This window comes from Tympanuchus pallidicinctus, unplaced genomic scaffold, assembly GCF_026119805.1.
Source record: "Tympanuchus pallidicinctus isolate F22 unplaced genomic scaffold, pur_lepc_1.0 scaffold2, whole genome shotgun sequence".
Lineage (NCBI taxonomy): Eukaryota > Metazoa > Chordata > Aves > Galliformes > Phasianidae > Tympanuchus > Tympanuchus pallidicinctus.
The window spans coordinates 46,840,340-46,866,329 of NW_026294721.1; the positions used below are offsets into that span (position 1 = coordinate 46,840,340).

At 41.5% G+C, this 25,990-nt stretch overlaps 1 protein-coding gene across 3 annotated transcripts in view; it reads right to left on the reverse strand.

Moving 5' to 3' along the window:
• GALNTL6 (polypeptide N-acetylgalactosaminyltransferase like 6) overlaps window positions 1-25,990 on the reverse strand; it is a 421,689-nt gene that overhangs the window by 13,561 nt on the left and 382,138 nt on the right. For all 3 annotated transcript variants that reach the window (XM_052682320.1, XM_052682319.1, XM_052682321.1), the window contains exons 8-9: window positions 21,213-21,320; window positions 8,494-8,715 (exon numbers count right to left, since the gene is read on the reverse strand). In XM_052682320.1, coding sequence (XP_052538280.1) covers window positions 8,494-8,715; window positions 21,213-21,320 — 330 coding nt within the window. The remainder of the gene's footprint in view (window positions 1-8,493; window positions 8,716-21,212; window positions 21,321-25,990) is intronic.

A 25,990-nucleotide genomic window follows, 5' to 3' on the forward strand; every position in this document is an offset into this window, starting at 1 on the left:
CCAGGGATGTGGTGAGGTCATCGCCCCTGGAGGTGTTAAAAAAAAGTTTAGATGTGATACTAAGGAACACGGTTTAGTGGGAAATACTGGTGGTAGGTGGATGGCTGGACTAGATTACCTTGGAGGTCTTCTCCAATCTTAACGATTCTATGATTCATGAAGCTGTATACAGATTCTGGATGTGCAACAGACAGAAGGGAGGTGCACATTTTTGACATTCCTGCAACTACTTTGATCCTTATTTTAAGAAAAGCTAGATGCTGAACAGAGCTGAGGAGCGATTTGCAATTTTCAATGGAAATATTTTTTTTTAAACCAGTCATCATTGCCATATTATATTAGAGAAACGTAAATATTGCTACTCTTAAATATGCCTTACCTCACAGAAAAGATAAACAAAACCAAAACAGGATGGAAGACATCGCATCACAGAAAAGAACACAGAGTACAACAGGGGTAAGCCTTGTGCTTGTAATACACATAGGAGAACTGCTTTGCTCTTTTTTATTATTATTTTGGAGAATTGGAATTTAGTCTATTCATCATGTTCTGAGAAAGATTTAGACAGATGGGAAAACAACAGGAATTGGAGGAAAAAAACAACCACCTTCAGGAAAGGCTTTAGGAACTACATTTGCTTAGCCTAAAAAGGAGCAGATTGAGCAAGCAATGTGAGCAGCAGTTTGAGCTTAAGAATTCTGAGCCTTCACCAGTGCTCACAGGCATATTCTTTCAAAACACTGACAAGCATAGTTCTAGGGCATTCTTTCTTATTTCAGTGCAATAAAATTGCTGCTAACCTGCCAGTACGTACAGACAGATGCAGAAACCCAGCACTGAGCCCCACAGTAGAGTCATGTTAACTGAAAAAAGGATGAAAGATAATAAGTCCTCAGTAACTCTCCTTCATCTTCATATCATCCATCAGAAGATGGAGATAAGAACAATCAGTGGAAAAGACCGATTTTTTTTTAACTTATTTTTTCTTAAGTGAAAAAATTTCTCCAAGGATTATTTGGACTCATTTCTGATCTCTAAAATCAAAGATCTCTAAAATGAAAGAAAATACACCCCACATCTAATGAGTGCTCATTGTATTAAAGGGCTGACATAATTTTGCCTAGATGACATTTCTTCATCCTGTTCTCATTCATTTGGATGTTGTGGTAAATGTATTCTAAGCATTTCTGGAAGGCTTTGAGCCAAAGCTACATTTAGGATATTCACTACTGGAATCCACTGCTTTTTTATTTCCTCTGTTCTTCCCTCTGCTCCTGAAAGGTTTTCTCAAGTTAGTTTTCATTCTGGTTTGTTGCAGCCCACATGTTAATTCATCTTTTTGTTTTGTTTTATCCACCTTTTCAGCTGCAGAAGGGCAGTGGCTTGTTTCTCATTTTCTTTTTGTATTACAGGCATTTCAATAAAGTCTGTGCTTTTGTTCTCTGGCATTCCTGTGTGGCGTTGGCAGAAACTAGAAACTGAATTGTGCCATCAAACTGCTGCCAGAACCATGGGGAATGTTCTGCTGAACACCAACATTACGTTACCTACAAATCCCCTAAGATCCCTTCACAGAACAAGGAAGGAGAGCAGGATTGCAGCAAAGAGATGCTGTATTTTCACATTTACATCAGTATGCATTTGAACTGCTTTGTCTCCAGTCACACCGCACAACAGATGTCAAATGTTTACATCACAGCTAGAAACATAGCTAGCACTCCTAATAGACTCCCATTTCCAACATTTGTAGCTGGGCAATTGTGGAGACATTTCATCTCTCATGTAGTTCTTAAAATTATCTGAACACACACACTGGGATGATGCTACTAAGAAAAGATTGTAGGCCCTATCTTCTTATAGAGAGCAATTCATGTGTTCAAGCACAGATTCTAAAGGGCTCGTAGTCTCTCTATTCTATAGGGAAGGAGTAAGGCCAAAGGTATAGAGAGTTTTTCAGTGCTGCATCTACGTTTGGGAAATAAAGACTTACCAAGTGAGAGACATTTCTGCTGTTGTAACATCCAATTTCTGCTTTTTAAATGAGGTAGCAAGCCGTTAGGAGAAAGGACTGCTTGAGTGTAGGTACAGTCCTTGGGGGTTATGAAAGTGAGTTAGACATTAAAACTACAGTTTCTTTTCTCAACGTATTAAAAAAAAAAAAAAAAAAAAGATGTTCATAAAGAGTAGTCAAAGCCTGGAAAAAGCTCAACTACACTATAAAAGTAGAAAGGGGAATACATTAAACAGGAGCTGGGGCATTATAGGACAAAAGCTCTTTGAACCTAGGCTTTATGTTTGAAGAAGATATTTAAAGTTGTTGATTTGATAAATATTTCTACATTAACTTTTAGGAAAAAGAACAAAGGACTGACATACAAAAATATTTTTGGCAGATGTTGTCAGTAGGGTCATTCACACTTGATTATTAGTTCCTGTTAAAGTATTTCATTTTAAACTCAGGGTTTGCTTGCTTTCTTAAAGTATTGGTGTTTTTCAGAGATGCACAGAGAAACTTCTCTATATTTACATACAGCAGAATATACTGTCTCCTAGATAATGTGACTGAGACAATTGTTTTTTTCAGAGTGCCTGGTATGACACTATGCTTTTGTTCTAGGAGAAAAAAAACATTGATAGCACACCATGTTTATACTTATTGCTAAGCAGTGTTGTTCAGAAAAAAGGCTGTTCCAGTTTCTCAACCTGTATTAATGAAGGGCTGGGAGGAGTATCAGGAAAAGTAACAGCAAACAACCAGTTCTAAATAACCCAAAAAAGGGTGATAGTTAAAGAAAGATTTGCTTACCCATCCCAAAGAACAGGGCTTGCTGAATACTCCAAAATGAGAGATATCCAGATAGAGAACCTTCCCTTGTGACAGCCAGCCCTTAAATGAAGCCTAGAGAGGGGTGGAACCTGGTGAAATGCTTTCACCTGTGCTCCCAGGGCTGGTTCTGTCCCTTCACTAGGTGCTCAATGATTGGCTCAGACTGTGACTTAGTAATTCCCATACAAAGGGACAGAATCAGGACAGATGATTTAAACTGGCCAAAGGGATATCCCATGCTATGTGACATCAAGCAGAAAGAGAGTTTTGAAGGGGGTGGGAGTTCATCTCACTCTCTTCCACTGCTTGAGACAGGAGCAGGGCATTGACAGGGGAGTAGTGAGCAATTCATAAAATCATAGAATGGTTTGGGTTGTAAGGGACCCTTAAGATCATCTAGTTCCAACTCCTCTGATGTATGCAGGAACAGTTCCCTCTAGACCAGGTTGCTCAAAGCCCCATCCAGCCTGGCCTTGAGTGCTTCCAGGGAGGGGGCAACCAGTATCTCTCTGGGCATCCTGTTACAGTGCATCACTGCCCCCACAGTAAAGAATTTCTTTCCTATACTTAATGTAAATCTATCCTCTTCCAGTTTAAATCCATTTCTATTCATTCATTGCTACATGACCTTATAAAAAGTCTCTTCCCAGCCTTCCTGTAGGCCCCCTTCAGGTACTGGAAATCTACTATAATATCCCCCTGAAGCCTTCTCTTCTCCAGGCTGAAGAGCTCCAACTCTCAGCCTTGCGCCCTCCTTGTAGGGGAGGTGCTCCAACCCTCTCATCATCCTCATGGCTCTTCTCTGGATCTGCTCCAACAGCTCCACGTCTCTCTTGTGTCATGGGCTTGAGAACTGGACTCTAGCTGGGGTCTCACAAGAGCAGACTTGAAATGCAGGATCACCTTCCTCAACCATCACGCATTTCTTGATGCAACCCAAGATACAGTTGGCCTTCTGACTGCAAGATCATATTGCTCATGCTGAGATTTTCATAACTGATGCCCTCAAATCCTTTTCCTCAGAGCTGCTCTCAAGACATTCTCTGCACAGCCTGTGTTTGTGCTTAGGATGGGCTGGGCCCACCTCTCAAGCCTGTCCAGGTCCCTCTGGATAGCATATCTTCCCTCTTGCGAGACAAATGCACTACTCAGCTTGGTGTTGTCTGCAAACTTGTGAGGTTACACTCAATCACACTGTCCATGTTGCCTATAAAGATGTTGGACAGAACTGGTCTCAGCACTGATCCCCAAGGAATGCCACTCATCACCAGTCTCTACTTGAACAAAGAGCCATTGACTGCAACTCTGAGTGTGACAATCCAGCCAATCCCTTATTCAGTGAGTGGTCCATCCATCAAATCAATTTTTCTCCAATTTGGTGATCAGGATATCATATGGGATGACTTAAAAAAAAAAAAAAAGTCCAGGTAGGTGATGTCAGTTGCACTTCCTTTATCTACTGATGCTGTAACTCCATCATAAAAGGTCACCAAGTTTGTTAGGCATAATTTGCCCCCGGTGAAGTTATGTTGGTAACCACTAATCACCCCAGTTTGATTTTTCATGTGCTTTAGTAATGCCTTCAGAAAGATCTGCTGCACGATCTTGCCAGGCACAGCAGTGAGACTGACCTGTCTCACTGTCCCTGGATCATCTTCTTTTCCCTTCTTGAAAAATGGGGATTATGTTTCTGCTTTTCCAGTCAGTGGGAACTTCACTAGATTGCCATGACCTTACAAATATGGTGGATAGCAGCTTGGCAACTTCATTCACCAGTTTCCTCAGAACATGTGGAAGAATCTTGCTGGGTCCCATGGACTTGTGCACCTTCAGGTTCTTTAGACGGTCTTGAACCTGATCTTCACTTACAGCAGGCACATCTTCCTTCTCCCAGTTCTTACCTTAGCATTTGGTAGCTTGGGTGGTGTGGCTAGAGCCCTTACCAGTGAAGACCAAGGCAAAGAAATCATTGAGCACCTCATCTTTCTCCATATCCATTGTGAACAGGCCTCCATTCTCCTTCTGGAGGGAGCCCACATCTTCCCTGGCCTTCTTTTTATTGCTGCTATATCTGTATAATTTCTTCTCATTCTCCTTTACGTCTGGTTAGATTTTATCCAGCCTCTTTGTAGACCTCCCAGGTAACTCATTCTTGCTTTCACTCCTATAGACTTGCATTTTGCACTTCATGCATAACTTGCTATATACATTCATATATAAATATACATTGTCCTGTTATCCTTTTCCTTTTTTATATCTTAATAAATTGTTTTACCTCAGCCCATGAGTTCTATATTTTTTTCCTCTTGATTCTCTCCTCCATTTCACTGGGAGTGGGGGGGGAGCAAGCAAGTGATTGCGTGTCAAATGACTGCATGCACGCTGAATCACCAGCCAGATTAAACCATAACATTTGACCTACACTAAATTGACGTTAGAGTTTTGCAGAAAGTCAGGAGTTACGTGATTTCATCTACTCTCCAGGAGAGAGGCAGATTAAGATGGTCTGACTTCTTACACTGAAGAATGTAATAGTTCCTGCAAGGGTTGCCCTTGAGAGTATGGGTGATGCTCTGCCTGCCTTACAGCCCCACTGTAAGCCTAGGTCACCTCAGCCTTGAGGAAGGCAGGGGTTGAGTCACTCCCAGTAGCATGAGGGTCAACTGTGTGTTCGATGTGCCCTAACTAGACACACCAAAACCAAAAATGGTGAAGCAGAGCAATCTAAAATTGTCTTAAAGTAATGAAGGAGGAGATGAAACTGCAGCTATCCTCACAGTGCCCAGTACAATGCAACAACATGAGAGGAACCTTGATGTTATCAGCTCATATAAACACTTTTCTTATATCTGACTCAATGCTGAAAATCAAAAAGTATCTGCAGCTCTTGGAAGACATTAACAACATCCATTTAAGTTGCTTTATTTGTCTGAGCAGCACTTAAAGATGATTTTAGTACATGCTTACATTCTCAGATAACCCTAGGGCCATCAATGTTTACAGATCAAATGAGGAGAAATGAGCCACCTTTCCTGCCAACAGATACATGGCAATTTTAAATGGATTTATCATTTGTGAGAGCCATAAAAAGGAAAAGCTGAAGTTGAAAGAAGTCACGCACTGCTAAAGATGTCCCTGAAGAAAGTGGGACTCGCTGTGCTGCATGACAGTGATCTTGACAGAAGAACTGTGAGAAACACAGCTGTGTGGCACTTGTTCTGTGTGTGATGGGGGAATAACTGGTACAATGCCCATGTGACACTTGGTGGACTGGTACTGACTCATTAAGGCTATGAAAGTGAGACTTTAAAACCAAAAATAAGAGATTAGTGCATTCTTACGTTTTAAACCCTTTTCAAATATACTATTTGATTTAACTTCATGCATGACATTTTCAAGCCACGGCGGTAAAACAATTCCATAAAATACATGAGGTCTGGACTGAAAAATGAGTATTTTCAGGTCCTATAGCTCAGAACTGCTGCAGTGACTGAGTGACTTGCTTTGTATTAAATCATCAAATAAGAGGTTTATGCAACAACAAATGAAACCAAGCTTAAATATTTCCCTTTCAACTCAGTAAAACAAATCAATCTTTTCATATCACCCTGATAATAGGATTAGTAAAGTCTAAAACAAATTACAATGGCTGACAGTATATGATTGATTTACTGTAAAATAGGTTTCCAAAGATACTGTTGGAAGCTGTGCAACACACTTGCAGTGGCTTGTAGATTTAGGAGTACTTCCTAAGAAAACATTTAATGTACAAATCTCATCTAATGCAGCTATTGTTCTTAACTTCCTTCAGAAGGATTTCCAATACACATTACAAATAAATTATTGTATCTTTGAAAGAGAATGGAATGGTTATTACTGTTTTTCAGCTGGTAGCACACTTTCCAACATATTTTTAAGAAACAAAATCTAATTTAAAATTTGCCTTTTTTTCCCCCATGGTGGGAGAGAAAACAGTACAGTAATCTTACCCAAAGAATTGATGATCACTAACCTTAATCTGTCTGGATTCATCATTGCATTGCCATGCTGCACATATTTCAGATGTTAGAAGGCAGAGCAAAATATAAAATGAAAGATACACCCTACCAACTACAAAGGACAAAAGGCACAAACAAGAACAAGAGATAAGGTTGTGTTGAGGATAGTGGAGACAACTAGTTCTGTTTCTCAGATTTACTTCGTCTCTATTGTGAATAGATTTTGAGAGATTTAGGTATCAGATTTTAAGAGAGTTTGCAGAAAGAGAGGAGTTACGCATAGGTTGTTTACCAGATGTCTGATTTTACACCACATAGCTTCTATCTGTGCATCAAAATACTAGAGCACAAGAATGCCTGAGACCTCTTGTTTATTCTTCCTCAGACTGATATAAAGTCTTCCCAAGTGCAAGCAGAGAGAATATTAAATGGCAGTCAGCCTTGGCATAGACTTCTAGTGTGTTTAGTCAGCAAGGTTTCTAGAATTGCTTGATTCTTACAAAACAGTAACACACGTCTGTGTTCCTCTGTCTGTTTCTGGTTATGGTAGCCATTGACCTCCAAGTTTAAGTTCTTACCAAGAGTCAACAGATTAATTAAAGCTTCACAGGAATGCGATAGTCCCAGGGAAAAATAGAGTGGTAGGACTGGAACTTCTCTTTTACGTCAGAGAGAAACTATATTTGAGAGGAAACAAAGCCTTCAGTCTTCGTTTCCTTACTAAGAACTCAGTAAGTACTTTTAAGGTACAGATTAGTTACCACTGCTATGATGTACAATTTACTATCATGAACTCATGCTTTTATGCAAGGAATGCATCAGTAATGATGTGAGCAGAATTAATATCTGAATCCCAATTTCTTCTACTTAGATCCTGTCACTGAGAGAAGAACTGTTTGGCTGTCTATAGAAGTTATAGATCTCATGATCACAGTCCTTGAAGAATGCACATGTATGCATGTGGAAGACCATGAAAGCGGACATGGAAGGAATGACAACTCTGATCAAGTCTGGCTTCTACTGAGTATCTCCAGTAAATTGAGAAAGAACTCAGCACAGATATTCTCACCCTGTTTAAACAGTAGCAAAATACAGGAGGAAGCTTCCCTTTCCTCTCCTTTCCCTTCCCTTTTCCCCAAAAGATGCATTCCATTTGCCTGCTTGTGGAATCTACAAAAAGCTGACCACAAGTTCAGCAAAATTCGTCTTTTTAAGAGAACTGCAGCAAGGCTCCACTTTCCATATTCACATATATGATCAAAACAGACCAAACATAACTGCATCTGCACAGTGATCCTGGTGAACTGTAAGCCTAGGAGGAGGCATATGAGCAGATTTGCAAAAATACAGTATTGACTTCAGACCTCCTTTTTGCTAATGAGACTCTAAAGTTGTGATATGCAATAACGAGTGCTACATATTCTTTTCCATGTTCTTGTTCTCAATGGGCATGTATCTTATGGCCTGTACACACTAAATTGTAATGAATTATAGAATGGACAGCAACAGTCCTAAGACATAACAGTTTCTTGTTTTAATGGCTAATTTCAGGATGAACTCCTTAATAACACTAGTTATCTAAGGTGCTAAATATAATTTCATACTTTTAATTTCCTGTGATGTAAAATGTCAGGCTCATTTAAATTTCTTCTGATTTGTATTCCTCACCTCCCCCCAGGCAGCAGGTGGAGGCTCCACAGGTGGGTAATATTTGGGGACATCCCAAGCCACTGCAGCCATGAACCACTTGAAATCTTTACATTTCAGGTGCTTGCGAAGTTCCTTCTGGGCAGAGATGTCACCAGTTGAGAGATGTCTGTACTCAGGCCGTCGCTGGTAGATGTACTCTGCAAACTCATCCATCCATGTCTCTGCCACACGCTTCAGGTTCTGTGCAGCAGAAAAAACACAAATACTGATTTTTTTCATGCACTGACTGAAATTACATCCCTGATGGGGATAATTAAACAAACAAAAATTAATAGCCTATATATCTTGTAAGCTTAACAAGTCTAGTTTTTCATTCTTAACATATAGAAGAATACCAGTAAAGATATGCTACCTTCATTAAAGTGCAGAGTAGCCACTACATAATATTAAATATCCTGTTTTCCTGCTGACTTGGTAAAATAAAGTCTTTTCTCTAATGAACATATTTTACTCCCTGTTCTTTATGCATCTTCACACAGGCTTTGATTAATGCTAGATGTTAAACAGATTTTCTTTCAGCTGCTCAGATTTGCATTTGTGCCTTTTCCTGTTAGCTTGCAATGTACTAATGAATTAATAGTTCAAACTATTTCTTCTGTATCTCACTTCACATCTGAAAGGCATCTAAACCTTAGCCATCAAATGGCTTCTTTGCCTTGTTTTCACATTTCCCCTGTCTTGGTTAACTTCTCTTCACCAAGCTGCATGCCCTGTTGCCTCCTCAATTCTCTTTAGGGAGATTTTAGAAAATTCCCCTAGAGTGGAGGTTTAGTTGCCCTGCTCCCTTTCCCAAAATTACATCTCAATTCGTGCCCACATTTTGGGTATGAATTACATGCTTATGCCTGCGGACAAGCAGTCACAACCTTATTGTGCTCCACCTCCTTTTTGGTTTGGAGCTTTGGACCGGAAGCTTTCCTGTACTACTATACCAGTAGATCTGCAAAAGCATAGCCCATAATTCTGGAGAGGAGTTGAGGCAAAGCAACTTAAGGGACAAGCATCCTGGGCTTTCTGCATTCATCCTGTAGACATAATCAAGGGCCATTTTTAAATTAATCCCAGTTCTGGCTTATGTCCCAATAAGTTTATTTTTGTTGACACTTTACAGGAAAGAAAACTACCAGTTTTCTTGTGTAAGAATTTGGCCGAAGTAATTAAATTAGCTTGCTGAAATTATAAAACAGAAAAGACTTGCAAGAAAAACTCCCAGGCAGGTAGGACTGAAAGAAGTTTTATTTTGTTTAGCATCATGGAGTCTAAGTAGCTGTGGGATAAGGGTGGGAATTTTCTCTATTTCTGTATGTTATTTTTCTACATGAATTTATATGCAGATGTTGAAGTGGAATACAGATTTAGTCTATTCTGTATTTCCACAGCAGCCCAATAACCTCTTATCTCACTAATAAAGCAACATCTTGCAGGATGACACTGACATGCTGAAGTATTCTTATTGCTTTGTTTGTAAAAACAAGATAATAAAATTTTGTAATATTCTTTTTATAGAACAGTAACTGCAAAATGCTGAGATTTGCTCTGTAATAAGCTGGAGGACAATATGCATCTGATTATCAGCAACATAAGGTAAAGCTTCCTCTCAGAACATCCTTTGCATATAAGTTAGCCTGATTCTTACTCTGACTTGCTCTTGAGATTAGTTTGAAAGATCCTTTCTTGAATTTTATTAACCTGCACAAACTAGAAGTCTTTGAACTAATAAGACTGATCTGAATATAAAGACAGCAAGATACAGAATGAACTTTTAGCTGAAATTGCAAGATAAGTTCCTAGGTGTTTTGTCTCTGTGAAGAAAATACATTAAAACCTGCAGGGGTAAAGCCAGCACAATTAAAGAAGTTTAAGAAATCACATCACTTCTATCCTTACACAGAAATGACTTATACCTCACATAAGATTGCATTTTATTGTAATTGAATAAAAACCTACATTTCTTTACAAGATATTTGAATTCAAGAACATGTGAACTGGGTTGGACGAAGAAAGCCAGAATAAACTTAACAACACATAAAAAACCCACGGGTTTTATAGAAGACTGCAGGAATTTTCTCCTGTTATTTGGACAATCTCAAAGAACTGCATTCTTCCCTAGATGATTGTAACTGAATGAGAAAGGAGTCAACAGACATGCTGCGTATTATTATACTTGCTTATTAGCTCAAAATTCCCATTCATCCATTAAAATCTCTTTGTTTTCCAACAAATCCTTCCTTCCTCTTTCTCCCTTCCTTTCTTTCCTGTGATGGTGGGAACTTATCAAACTTGAGGAAAATACAGTTCTGCACACCACTCCCCAAGTATCAGGGAAGCTACTTTACCCATATATCATAGAATATCCTGAGTTAGAAGGAACCAACAGGGGTTCCTACTACCTAAGCTTCAAATCCAAAATTGAAAGTGATATCCAAACGCGCCTTAAACTCTGGCAGCTCAATGCCATGCCCACTGCTCCATGGTGCAGAACCTTTCCATAATCCTCAGCCCAACATTTCCCTGACACAGCTCCATGCCATTCACTCAGGCCCTGGTGCTGCCACCAGAGAGCAGAGCTCAGTACAACTCCTCTGCATCCCTTGTAAAGAAGGCATAGGCTGCCATGAGACCTCCCCTCCATCTCCTTTTCTCTAGGCTGAAAAAAACCAAGGGGTCTCAGCAGCTCCGCACATGCTTTGACCTCCAGACCCTTCACTATCGTTGTAGCTATCTTTTGGATGCTAACAGTTTCATGTTCTTCTCACACACCGGTGCCAAAACCTGCACAAAGTGTTGGAGGTGAGGCTACACCAGTACAAAGCAGAGTGGGACAATCCTTTCTCTCATCTGGCTAGCAGTGGTGGATCTGGTGCACCCCAGGGTGCAGTGGGCTCCTTTGGCTTCCAAGGCACAGCGTTGACTCAAATTCAACTTGTCTTTAACCAGAACCCCTAGATCCCTTTCTGTGGGGGCTGATCTCCCACCTTCTGTCACCTAGTCTGTACAGCTCCATCCCAGATGCAGAATTCAGTGTTTGCTCTAATACGTCAAGATCTCTCCATAAGACCTCTCTACCTTTGAGGGAGCCAACAAATAGCTGCCTCTATTTCAGTGTTTGTAAGACCAGTATGCATACTGTATAATAAATATTATAAAGCATTGGATGATCAATAAGCATACAGAAAAGTTAGGTTTAATAAGATTATCATGTTAGAAAGATAATAAAAAATAAATGGAAAGCGCTCACCAGTTTTGTAGGCTTACAATAAACCCCACAAGGAGCGACCTCCAGAAAGAGAGACCCATCCTTAGTGGCAGTCAGTCCTTAAATGGGGGTCTAGTAAAGGTGGAGCCAGGCTCCACCACTTCTGATCACACAGGTGAATTGCCTTCACCTGTGCTCTCACAGCTGACTCAGTGCTCAATCCAGGTGGTCAATCAGAGGTTCAGGCCATGATCCAGCAGTTCTCCTACAGTGTTATTCACAACCGCACTTTGTGTGCTTTCACGTACACCTTTGAGTCTTGCAGCCACCTCACTGATTAAAACGTTGAAGAAAACTGGCCCTAAAATGGAGCTCTACACCATTCCACACCAATGACTAGCAACCAGCCTGATGTACCTCCATCTACTATAATCAATCCTTTAAGTCTGACCCATTAGCCAATTGTTCACCCACTGCAATCTTCATTTGTCTAGCTGTATGCTGGACATTTTATGCAGAAGGATATTGTGAGAAAGAGTGCCAAAAGCTTTGCTGAAATTCAAAAATATTATATCAACCGCTTCCTTTGGTCATTTTGGTGGGTAACCTTGTCATAAAAGGAAAAAAAGTTCATAAACAGGCAACCCATGTTGCCTGATTAATGACTGTATTGTGCTTTTCAGTAACTCCCAGAGTAATCTTCTCCATGATTTTACCAACCACTGAAGTGAGACTGACAGGATCTAAATCTATTTAAAACTGTGTTCCTTAGTTCTTCCAAAATCTATGCTTCTCTTCTATGCTAAAAATTTTCCACACCTTGGCAGATTCTATAAGGAAACTATATGTTCTTAGCATGTTTATACATTACAATCATTAGCTGAACCTATATGAGGCAGCCCTTTGAATTTCAGTAAGTATCCTTTTAAAAATATAAACTCCTTATTTGCTAGCTCTAAACCTCCGGACTATTTAGGAACATGATTGTAAGCAGCCCTCCCCCTGAAGTAGTGGAAAGCTCTTTCTGAAGTTGGTTGTTACAAGAAGAAAGCATTCTGTATCCAAACACTTTAAAGAGGTTTGCTGTGTTCAGTTAACAAGAGATTCTGATCTTTATTTTCACTACAGAAACTCAGTAATCACAACATTTCACTTTAACATAAACACGTACAGACCAGTAACAGAATCATCAAATAACAGTTAACCCCCATATTTAGATTGAATGAAGTCAGGTAGATCAAATTCTGTAAGCTAGCCCAGAGTAGCCTTACACAATCAAAGGCGAACATCATTCACATTTCTACTTACACTATAATAACTTATCGTGTCCTTGGAGATGAATGAGCTCTGCGGAGTTGAATATTGCAGTTCTGTGGCTGTCTAATATTGTGAGAAGTTGCCCTATGAGAAAAACCTCCTACGAACACAACTTCTCCACACACATTTCAATGAGATTCTAGTTTCCTACTGACTTTACCAACAGAAAGGCTTACTTGTCAAGTGACATACTTGCAAGGAAGTGATTTCAAGTCCTTTATAAGTCTCTTCGAGAACTGATTTTCCCACTATCTGTGACAGACATTGTGGAGGAAGGAAGACTGTGTCATGTCCTCCTTGCCTGAGCCTTGAAATGAGGCTAGATACATTCTGGAGCATGTGCCCTTATTAAACTCCATAAATGAGAGGGAACAGATCTTGACAGAACATGAATTAAAGCAGATGCCAAGCCATTTGACACTAGGAGAACTTCATAATGTATAAGACTTAAAAGCCTACGAGATCAGGTGGCATTTTGTAGATGCCTTACAGCACTCCAGTCTCATAGTAAGGTTAATCTACAAAGAAATTAAAATAAACAAAAGTTGGCTTGAATCTCTCCATTTCTAACTTTGATAATATTTGCATAACCTTCTACAGAAAAGAAGTCTTTTAAATGCCAGATTCTAAAATGCCTTTTCAATTATTTTTATCAGTAAGAATAATCAGTTTGGGGATCTCTCATGATGTGGTAGATCATATGTGCTTGGGTTCTTTTACCTCAATCTGAACACCTCACCTAAATGCATTCTGAGCGGATAAATGAAATATGTTTCTACAGCTGAAAAACTGCTGCTGCTTGGCAAACTTCTACTCATTGCAAGGCTACAGATGATCAGCCTAGTTAAGCTGGAGTTTTAATTGAAGAGGAAAAAAATAATAATAAAAAAAATAATAGGAGTAATTAAATGTGGACCAGTTCAATACTAAATAGTTACATGAATTAGATACACAATATAAGGAAGTCACTGGAATTGTAGATAGACATTTGAGGAGTTTCTCAAGACCTATCCACGACAGATCAGTGATGACTTGTTCTCTCTCATCATAGTCAGTGGAAAGTTTCTTCATGATAAAAAGTAAAGCCCAAAGATATTTGAGAAGATGCATACTTCTACGTGTAAGGTTGTGACAGTACCACCTAGAAGCTGAGTGATGCACGCAAGGGTCATATCAGCCTCAGAAAGACTCATTCATCAGCTGCCATCAGTTGTCCATGCATGCATTTTTGAAGTGGTTACATTTTGAGGCGCTGCTACAGCATTGTTCTTTGACAAATCCTTTATTATTGGGCTTATATTTGAACAAGTTTTCCTTGATTTTTTATATAAATCACACATGCAAAACTGGAACTTTGTGTTAGATTTTCTTTCAGCAGTGTTCTACAACAAGACGGTAAGTTACAATGTCACTGACATCCAGACTTCAATAAAGAGTCGAAACTACTTGACTGGAGAAAAGAGAAAGAAATATTTCATGTACTGCTTTGTCCTGTTCACATTCCACAGTAAGTGGGAAACATGCATCTCTTTGATCAAATGACAGCCCCTTCTTTTTAAGGATGCAAGATTGTCCACCTTTTTCAAGAGACATGTTGTTACCAAAATTCAGTGAGAAGGTGGGCACTGGTTAGCAGGTTGGAAAACTGGACTGGGGGAGACACATAGCAAAGGACAGATTCATAAATATTTTTTCCGAACAAGGTTAAACTAGAGTGGTCCCTGAGAAGAAAGAGGTAATTCCATATTTCATAACAAAAGTGTTACCCAGAGACATACTACTGCACACTGCAAACCTGCAAAACTCCACCCCGACAGTTACATCTTTTCCAGTTCATGTTCTTGATGCAGCAGTTAAGCTATCATTAAAATGCAATTTCTGTTTTCAGTTTCTCCAGATGTTCCTAAGTATGTTTTTGTTATCCAGTGGCACTAAAATAGTGCTACAGTTCTCTTATTTGTTTCACTTCACCTACATAACTGTTTCCTTCTGATTCTGTGACTATCTCATTCTTGGAATGAAACCAACCCTAATCCAAATCCACAGACTTTGCTTTTGTCAATATTCAACTACCATGGGAACAGGTGCATCCTGCAATGAATTCCTGTTGTCCTACATTTAACCCGGCCATTTTCCAGGAAGCTGTATGTCACCAGCAGACACACACACATCTGGTGTTGTTTCATGTGTCACAACAGTCATTTCCCTCATCAGCAAGGACATCAAAAATCACTTTCAATTACATCAGTCAAACATGAGTCACTGTAGCATGCCTAGAAACTTCAACTATGAAATGTAAGAGGGGATACAACTGTTTATTTGCTAAAAACAATGCGACAATCTCTGCCACAACCAGCATATTAATCTATTTCTTCCTAATAACATTCATACATGTTATTTCTACCCACTTCATCTTCCCATTTTAAATGCTCTTTATTGTTTATTTTGTGAAGTACAGTGTTGTTGTTGCTTCAGGACGGGTATCTTTTTTATGTTTGGTAGCAGCTGCATTTCATTTGGCTAGAAATAACATAATGTACAGTTTGTTTTACATAAGAAGTATTTAAAAAGCACACTGGGATCCAGCCAGCCAAGAGAACTATACTTTATGCTCTTCTGGCAAATGGGTAATATAAAGTAACAATAAATCACTGCAAAAAAGGAGAAAAAGCATGACTGGAGGAACCTATTCAACAAGTATGGATTAATATGACAGAAGCAGCAGAATACATATCCTCACAGCTCTCGCAAGGAGAAAAACAGTACCCTAAACCTGAATGTCACGCAAATGCTCCTCCTTCAGTGACAATCATTACTCTTTTCTGTACATTTATACAGTGGAAGCATAATAAAGTATTTCCTGGACACCAAGTACGACTTTGTGATGTGCAGATCTCAATATCTGGCTTTCTTCCATTCCTTTTCTTGCCTAACTCCCTTTTTTTTTTTTCTTTGGCATTAGGCAGTGCTACTGTTTGGCAGCCTTTTCTTTTTCTTTCTCTGACATCTTGTTTTGGTCCTTTGTATATAATCATGTTTAAAACTTAATTAGCTTTCATTCCAGTAATGGTTTGCATTTGTGTAAAAAAGCAAGCAAATAAAGAGATGCCTGCAGGTATAAAATAAAAGCTTCTTGATGGAAGATAGTGCACTAACTAGGTGACAAAGATGGTGGTGTACATAAATAACTCTCGTGGGAGTTAGCACAGCACAGCTGGCAAAGAAGCAAGAGACTGTTTTCAGCCTGTATACTGTAAATACCTAAAACTGAAATTCTAGAGATGTCACCTGAAAACAGCCAGAATTTCATTCTTTTTAGCAATGTTTGTATCTCTACCCCCCCCTCAAAAAAAAAAAAAAAAAAAAAAAAAAAAAAAAAAAAAAAAGTTAAATGTACACTTTGAAAAAAGGGAAGAGGTGGCTGGAAAAAGCCAGCTGTCACTAAAGGACACATCTCTGCTCACTTGAGGCTGGACTGTGGGGTTCAGTGGGCAGCAAGCTCTGTATGCACACATGGTGCCTTGCCAGGACGCTCCCTGCCTCAAGCTCTGCCTGCATGTCTCTTCAGCTTGTTTGTAAGGCAGCTGTGGGGAGAGAGAGAGTAGAGAAAGTAGAGCACATCATCTTCTCAGCCACTCTAGAGATAAATGTTTCAGAAAGGTATAAATACAAACTTTATTTACTGATGCCTGCTCCTCTACAGGAAGCAGAACAATGGTGTAACATCTGCTTGCTACTGTGATGCCCACTTTGCAGACTCATACTTGGTAGCCTAGAGTCCACCTTTGCTGATAATCCTAGAAGAGAGTTCAGTAGTTTGTTTCCAGACACATTTCTTCAGCTACATAACGTGGCTTCCAGTGCCAGGCTGTTGAACAAAAACTAGAAAGTGTGCTAAGCACTAAGGAGGTCACTATGAAAGTACCAGCACTGCCCCTAAGCAGCATGCCACATCTATTGGTTTGTACTCCAGTCACAAGAAAACAGCCCTATGAGCTCTCTTTACCTAACTGTTTCTCCTCTGTTCTTTAACTTGTCTGGAAACAAAAGAAAATGCCCAAACATCTGCAGCTGGAAAAAAACAAATTAAAATAAATGATCATAATATTAAAAGAAGCTCTGCCAAAAAATGCAAACGTAGTCACAGCACCAGATGGTCTAGCTACATTTCTTTATTTAAAGAAATTATTTTTTCAAAGCCACTGAAAAAGGCTGAGAGAATGGTTCAGGTGGGAATCTGAACCCACCTTTAGCAGCTGAATTCCTGAAACAAACTCTTGCAAGTCCCAGTTCAGCAACACTGTGTAATGAGGCAAATGTCATCGGGCTTGTGTCTGTTGGGTCAGAGGATCACTGTGTTCTGGGATCCCATGTCCTGGAGCGCAGGGAGGAATTCAGTTTAAGATTAGGATTCACCATGCTGTTGGGTTAGCATCCAAACGTGAACTTCAGTGGGATTGCCCTTCCCTTCAGCAAGGCTTAATGCTCTAATGTTCTGAGTTAAGGCTAAAATGCTGTGTAAGATACCTGTAAATGAAAAAAAATTCTCTGGATATATTTTGAAATTCTGAGTTCATCTCTGTATATCCTATTGAAAGTGACGGCTTATTAACAATTTTCTGACAGAATCATGAATAGAAAAATCCCCCCGCCCCAACAAGAAGCAAAATAAAATAAATAATTTTCTGGGATACATCTAAAAAGAAATCTCTAATTGAATTTTAACGTCTAACTTCATAGGTAACTCAGTAAAAAAAAAAAAAAAAAAAAAAAAAGGCTTAACTGTAACTCTTAAAAAAAAATAGGAACAGGGAAGAATGTCATAAAGCAACTAAAGCAGCCCAGTCAAACAATTCAGAAGTTCTTAACAGAACAATGACTTGTGTGGGGTTCTAAGATTTGAGGCCTAGTTTGCTATACTTTACATAAAACAAACAAATAAAAGCAACTATTAGTCACTGCAGTGTTGTACAGAGGGTGACTGAACAAATGAATGAATGAATAATTACATGGTACTTCCACACTACAATGAGGAATCACTTCTGTCATCTGCCTGCTCATTAATCTCATTTTATGTGCAATTACCTGTAAATTGGGCCCCTGGCAAGCAGTGACATCCTGAGACATCTCCAGAAAAAGCTTTGTTAAAAAAGCTTTTGCATTTGTTTGTGACTAGTGTTGGTCTAGTATTAAATGTGTTGGTTGGTGGCCGAGCCTGTGGTGGTGGGGGGTTGGAGATTCATGATCTTTGAGGTCCCTTCCAATCCGGGCCATTCTGTGATTCTGTAACGACCTGCTTTATAAATCTACTACGCATGTTTACAGTTTGCTTTACTTCTGTACAGCAAATGTTTTACAGACATAGGCGGATTTTTTCCACGCATAAGGTATGTGTAGGCCTGTCAGGTCTAGAATGGCAGAAAAGAAGGAAAGAAATACAATAATAAGGATATAGAAAATTGATGTAATGACACCTGCTATTGTGTGTGGTACACTAATGGTTATTTACTGATGGGGAAGGCAGAACACGGTTTTTGACAAGTCTTTCATTTTATAAATCAAGTTATCCTCATGGCAGATCATAGCTTTTTAAAAATATACCTAAGCTGGTCAGATATTACATAGCTAGCTGAAATTGCATGTTGAAACTTGCTACTAAAAGATGTAAACAGGTGAAATTCTACAAGAAGAGAAGGTAAAATGGGCAAACATAGGCTGAAACAGCTTGAAAATAGATCCATGGCATGTCTAGAAGCTCCATCTTTCTAACTTGTCCCTTTGTCACTTATGCTGGTGTTGAGGGACAGGATGAGGACATCCATGCTTCTTTAAAGCAGTATCTGCACAACAGAAAGCTCTCTCTTGACAAGTGAAGTGGCTACTGCAATCATTTACACAATCTCAGTTGGGCTTCCTATGGCTTATTCCCTTGTGAACTGCACCTCCAGCATCCTTCTTTACACACCAGAAGATGGAAAAGGATTTAGCGAAATGTTTTATGGAAACAACTAAGTACTGAAAATATTGCAGAGATAATACTTCTAGGTATTCTTTGCTATGCTATCCATTATTGAACTGGAGGGAAGTTTCAGATAAAATATTTTTACAGGCAAACTACATTCTTTGGAGAACATCATGATATTTGGAGAATAAGGTAATGATTGATGAAAAATCTAGGCAACATGCCATAGCATTATTTTGGCTAACAGCTCTGTTTGGAGCAGTTTATTCAAAACCACAAATGGCCTGTTTCAAAGGGATTGACATATGAAAGATGAGTATGTACTTGCTTTTGCTTTTCTGGATTGGATGACAGAAGGAGAATATTTTTGGGCTTAAACACAACGTTATGGTTCAGGGTCCTTTCTTCCTTGGCTAGTTATTAAGATAGCCCCAAACACTAAAATGTACAGAAGATCATGTACTGTTGGCAACCTTGATACAATGTATCTTAACAGTCATATTTTGATTTAGAATACTGTACCAGAAAAAAATTAAAAACCTGGAAATTCAAATTTTCTTTCAAATTTTAACATATGCCAGAAATTTACCTCAGCATCATCATATTTCAGATTCTAACACAGATGCAACTATTTCTTGAATAGGATGGATAAGGTCCACCTCATCAACACGCTACTACATCTTTTCTCACAAGACAGGGCAGAGCATGTGCAGGTATTTAATTTTATATCTGGTATTTTAGGGTGTCAGTATTTCACGGATGTTTCATTGGAATGTGAAAATAAATATAAGGTATAAAAATATAAATACATTACATGCGTATACATACACACACATGCATATGAACAGAAAAAAAGGGAGACTGCAGGCTGTGGCTACCCGTTGGCTGCAAGTATTCACAGTGCCACCATGAAAGGTAACGTTGAACTGTATGAGATTCTAGTAAGTACAAACAGAAATGACTGAATTTGACTGCTACAGGTAATGTACAAGACAGGATATTCTCTTATGAGATACTTTGTTCTGTAGCAGGGGAAAAGAAAGAATGAAACTTGGACTTCTAACATCAAGTTAAGTGTGATTTCACCAGGGGATACAATAACAAAGCAGTTTATATCAACCAGTGTAGAAATCTGAACAAGAACACTTTGAGAATACACGTGCTTAGCTTAGGGGAAGATCTGAACCTCTCAACTTAATCAATCCCCTTGTCACCAACACTGCCACAACCACTAATCCCATTACTGTGCCTTGCTATTTACATGGGCATTCTTTTCAGGCAATTTTTTCTCTCTCTAGGCAGCTCCCAGCTCAGGCAGGGAGTACAGAAGGCCTCATTCCTGTCTCCAGAGTTATCACAGCCAGACTTGTTCCATGCTGCTGAAACTAAGAATATCTCCCCTTTAAAAGAAATATATTCTTTTATTTTTACCACATTTTCATTATTAAGAAAAAAAGGATTCATAAAATATTATCCTATGGCAATATACAGACTTTAATATTAATGCCATTTAAAAAAAATCCTCTAAAATAGAAAAGATTAAATTTAAGCATGAATAAATACTAGTATCTGCCTGGAAGCTACATCTGTGGCCTTTGTCTCCCATCTTTTGACATCCTGTGAACATCTCCAGAAAGTTACAGAACATTTTCTCTTGAGCAAAAAGTTCCCCATGGATATGGATGGTAGTCTGAGAAATATCTAGAGGTCTCCTAATTTCTCACTCACACGGCTCCAAGCTGGCAGCATCCCATAACCAGGTTTTATACAATAATTAGACAGTCGCTCAAATCATTGTTGCTCAGTTCTTCTCCCTCAGAAAATATTCCTTATGCAAGATTTTGCCTGTTCTGCTGACAGATAAGAAAACGTGCTTTCAAATTGGTCCTGCTATGCCTGACAACACTGTGCTATTCAAGGAGCATAAGCCTTAGGTTATTCTTAGGTTCTTTTGAATTGCTATGAAACGCACTTCTGCTCTGAAATGTCCAGCCCTACAATTTTAAGCTTTCATTTTGCTCTTCGCAATTTTATCTCTGCAAGGTAGCATAACTGCAGCAATTGCACATCTCATTTCAGAAAAATAAAGCAACATTCGTTTCACATTTTAATGGCTTACTGTTAGGTGTGGAAAACAGTTCACAGGAAATGAAGAAAGTGATTATAAATGAAAATGAAAAACAGCAAAACCCAATTACTCACACGTGCTAGGCTGGTGCCAGAAGGAACTTTATAAGGGACATACTTCCTGTAGATATGCCCAACTCTAGAGCATGGAACATCGAACATGCCACCTCCACACATCCACACCTAGAAGACACATGGAGCAAAACATGGCATTTTAACTCGTGGGATATGTGAAAACTACACATCATTCTGTACTGACTTTTCCTGTACTCATAGTGATGGCCTTATTTGCATGCCCAATGCTGGGATTAGATAATAAGGTTCTTTGGTAGCTGGTATCTCACCTCACAAAAGCAGAGTATGTTCAAAATAAAAGTATAAAACATTTACTATATCAATGATCCTCCTGAAAAACCAGCAGAATATTATTAAGTCAGCTGTTTAAAACATACAGGACCAAAATTTCAAAAGGAGGACAAGAGAGTTCAAACAAGCCATCAATCAGAAGAAGAAAATATCAAAATACCCATCTTTCATATTGAACAGTGAACATAAAGCTCCATTGTTAAGGTGTTCTCCAATTTATAAGGAAAAATAAACAAAACCAATTAACGTATGATCAAGATCATGCAGAAAGAAGAGCATGTCACTTCGTTTTGTAATTAATACATATAACGCAGAAATAAATGGGGTCATCTGGAGGATATGTGTGATGCTTCAGGTTAGAGCAAGCACAAAACCCACAAACCCACAAAAATGATGGGAGCTGCAAGTTCTTCACAACACAAAAACTTATTTGCGTGCTGAGGGGCAGCGAGCAAAGAACTCTTCACAAAACCTCACCTAGCGTGATAATTTAACCAAGTACATGAGGACCTTTTCAACCCAGGCCATTCTATGATTCCATTATTCTGTGATCTGCAATGTCTTAAAGGAGAGCAAAAGAGGCAGAAATTCAGAATCTGTCTTCTGGAGCCAAAGACGTGCTGCAAAGCAGAGGCTTGCCGGGCCAGGCACGGCCTTTGCTACAGTGGAGACTGTACAAAACCCACCCTGAGCTGGCAACCTGGAGATAGCCTTAAGCACAGCGCTGCCATCTCTATGTCCACCAGAAGCCCAGTTCCATTTCCAGCAAGTGGCTACCCAGCTGAGTGCTACCAAGCTGTCTTGGTGCTGGCATTGTACCTTCTCAGTGGAGGAGGAGGGGAGGACTCTGCACTGGTCCCTGGTGAACTCAGCCCTCAGAAGTGGTTCCTAGCACCCTGCAGGGATGGAGCAGAATCCATGCAAAGCTGGAACAGGGCATGGTACAAGGTGATAAGGCATGAGAGTCACAGTACCATGGAACTCGGGGATTTTGGTACCTGGAGGGGCTGAGGAAACATCTCCAGCCTTGCACGACTCCTAGAAACTGACCCACTAATCCTCACCCTGCCCAAGGTCTGGGAATGCCCCGACCACAGCATGGTCCTGAAACTCTCAGCAGTCAGGAACGGACGACCCATGACACAGGGGAAGTGTCGCATTTTGATTTAAAAACACCCCATACAATATTGCGGAGGCTGTGTGCAGCATGTGATGCAGATGATGGAGGGCATGTCACACGTGGGTGGAGGATGGGCTCCTCCCCAAGGCTGGGGACAAGCCCTGCTCCCCTACCGAGCCCTCCAGCCCTCCAATTACAACACATTCCACCAAGCCCATCAAGCCCATCAAGGCGGGATAGGGACAGTTTGTACTCCCAGGGCTACGGACATGCAAAATGAACAACACCTGGTCTCTCTTGTGGTGGGGAGCCCAGTTCTGGGCCCAAAGCTCCAGCTGTGGCCTCCTCAGAGCCGAGCAGAGGGGCATGGTAACCACCCTTCACCTGCTGGCAGCATCTGGCCTCATGCAGCCCAGGACACCATTCACCAAGGCAACTTGGGCTCCTTGCTGGTTCAGCTTGGTGTCCAGCAGGACTCCTAGCTCTGCTGCAGTTGGCTAACCCAGCTGTAGCATGCTCTGGGGGTGCCTCTCCCCAGGTGCAGAAATTTGCACTTTCCTTCTCTGAAGCCCATGGGGTTCCTGTCTGGAATGCACCAGTGGCATGGCAGTAGGAAAAAGGGAAGAAACTGTCAAGGGTGGGGAAGCAACAACCGCTGTGCTTTGCTATTAGTAATACTAACACTTTTTTTTTGGTTTTTTTTTGCAGTCTTTTGTTCTACTTTATTTCAATGGTGGAATTGGACACTGATGGCAGGGGTCCATTGGGGCCGGTGCACGTCCCAGCTGCTGCCCGGCCCCAGTCTCTTCAGCTCCATCACTGCTCTAATCCTGCCGGCGAGGTGGCCTCTTCTTTGGTGATGCCGAAGGCTGGGAGTTGCTGGCCTTCCTCTTTGGGGCTCGCCGGGTCCCCTCAGGTGGGCTGGTGCCAGAGGGCCCTGCAACCTCTTCTGGCTCCTCACGGGGCGCTGCCTGTTCCATGGTGACATTCACAGGATTGGAATGTGGGCGGCTGGGACGCCCACTGAGCTGTTCTCCTGTCCTGCCCAGCATTTCGTCCCCGTTGGAGCCGGAGCCGGCAGGGCTGCTGGGGGATGCTGGGCTAGGGACAGGAGCCTCCTCTCCTGGGGCAGCTCTGGGCTCTGATGCAATGGCCTGTGCCCCAGCAGCTGGAGCGATGTTGAGGCCCAGCAAGTGATGAGCCTCCCCGGCGCACCTCTGCACAGCGAAGGCGATGAAGTACCTCACAAAGATCACTGCGTGGCCGTGCAGGTCGGGTTCCAGCATTTCTGCCAGGATCTCTTCTGCCAGGCCGACAAGGAGCACAGCCCAGATGACACTGTATGCCACTGTATTTGCATGTGGCCCCTCGGTGCCCAGGATGCGGCGCAGCTTCCGTCGCAGCCAGGAGTGCAAGGGTCGCAGCAGGACCGGGTGCTCCTGGAAGACGGAAGCCCAGGTGGCAGGGGACAGGCCACCCACAGGACGCGTGGGCACTGCAGGCCATGGCCGGGCTGCGCGGCGTCCTGCGGGGCTCCATCTGGCAGTGGCTGCCACTGCAGCTGGTCTGAGCACCAGCTCCTCATAGTCGTTGTCCGCTCGCACAGAGTGGATGATGGATCGCACGTCCTGTTTGCAAAGCGGACACTGGGGCCTGGTGCTTGTCCACCGCTGTATGCAGGGGAAGCAAAACTGGTGGCAGCACGGCATGGTGTACGCCGCGCTGTCCCAGTTCTCCAGGCACACGGGGCAGCGGGTGTCTAATGCTGCCTCCATGCTTCCACCAGTTATGGTGGGCTCGGGGGAGCAGAAGATGGTAACACACTCCCCAGCACTGACGCTACAGCAGCAGGTGTCACACTGGAAGAGGACAAGAGACATTAGTCACACATCGGCCTGACAAGGATCTCTCAGAATTCACCCCCCCTCGATGCCAGTCCCTGTGCCGCCTACCTATGCTGCTGCACGCGCCTCCCCGGGATGTCCCGTCCGCCTGCTCCCAGCAGGGTCAGGGTAAAGAAAAAGTGGCTCTGAAACGGCTTCTGAGAGCTGCGCTAGCAGCACCCAGAGCACGTACCAGCACCAAAGTTCACCCTGTCCACACTCCAGTCCTCGCACACACGCTCGGTTGGAGGCCAGACACGAACTGCTGGGCTGAGCTGCTATGCCCACGTTAAAGCATCTGTGGACTATGGAGTCACAATCCGTTGCCTGGAGATGTCTCAAACCACAGCTTGGCCAAGCTGTTGGGCGTCACCTTTATTCGACCTTCTCTTGGGGGCATCACTGCCCATCCCACAGCAATGTCACAGTCCACTGTTGGCTCATCACAATGAGCCATCCTCACCTGCAGCACGTACTCCAGCACCAGCACTAATTTCACAAGTTTCTGGGCTTTTCCCAGTGTCACTGCCCATTCCATTCTTTGCATCTCGTGTGCTTGGCATCGGTGTTTCGCACCAGTCACCAGGGCCTTGGCCACATCTTCCCATGGGCCCCATCAGGTCACTCTGTCCATGGCATGCAGCCCCAGGCATGTACAGCAAGAAGATTTATTCAATAAAAGTTCATGTTTCTCTCTGATAGTAGGACTTGATGATCTCAGAGGTCTTTTCCAACCTTAATGATTCTATGACTCCATCATTCTTAGGCTGCAGGAGGAAGTCCTACAGGCTTTCCCCACACTCTCCAACTCTGCTGGCCAGCCCTCTGAGACCCCCAGGTTCCTCCCGAGGGATGTCAAAACCCAGGACTGTCTCTGGGGGATTTTCTCCTCCTTGCAGAACAATCAAACCAGCTGCAAGCCTTGGCCCTCTGTCCATGCAAGGGCTTGCAACTGTTGGTCCCCGGTTGGCTTGTCCTTATCAAGAGTTATTTTATGTTATTTATCCAGGACATTCCTGGAGTCTGTTGAGGATAAATTCCTGCTCCAGGTATTAGATCAACCCAAGCTGAAGTCCTATTGGATCTCATGCTCACCAATGTAGAGGAGACCATTAACGACGTTAAGATTGAAGGCAGCCTGGGCTTTTGTGATTGTGGCCTGGTGGAATTTGTGATCTGGAGAAAAAAGCAGCATCAGGACCCTGAACTTCAGGGGAGCACACTGGAAACAAAAATTTCATGAGCCCCTTCCCACTCTGTTTAAAAGAAAACCACATACAAGCTGAGAGAGAAAAGGCTTGTCCTTTAAGTGCTTCTTTATGTAGGTGCATGTAAAGATGTGTCATGAAATATTTGCATTCGTTGAGATGAGAATTCAGGTCCCTGTATTACATATGATTTTATCTGTATTCGAAGCATTCTGGAGTGAGACGAAGCAAATTTATGACCTAGGCTAAAGCACAACAGACAGATGATGGCATATC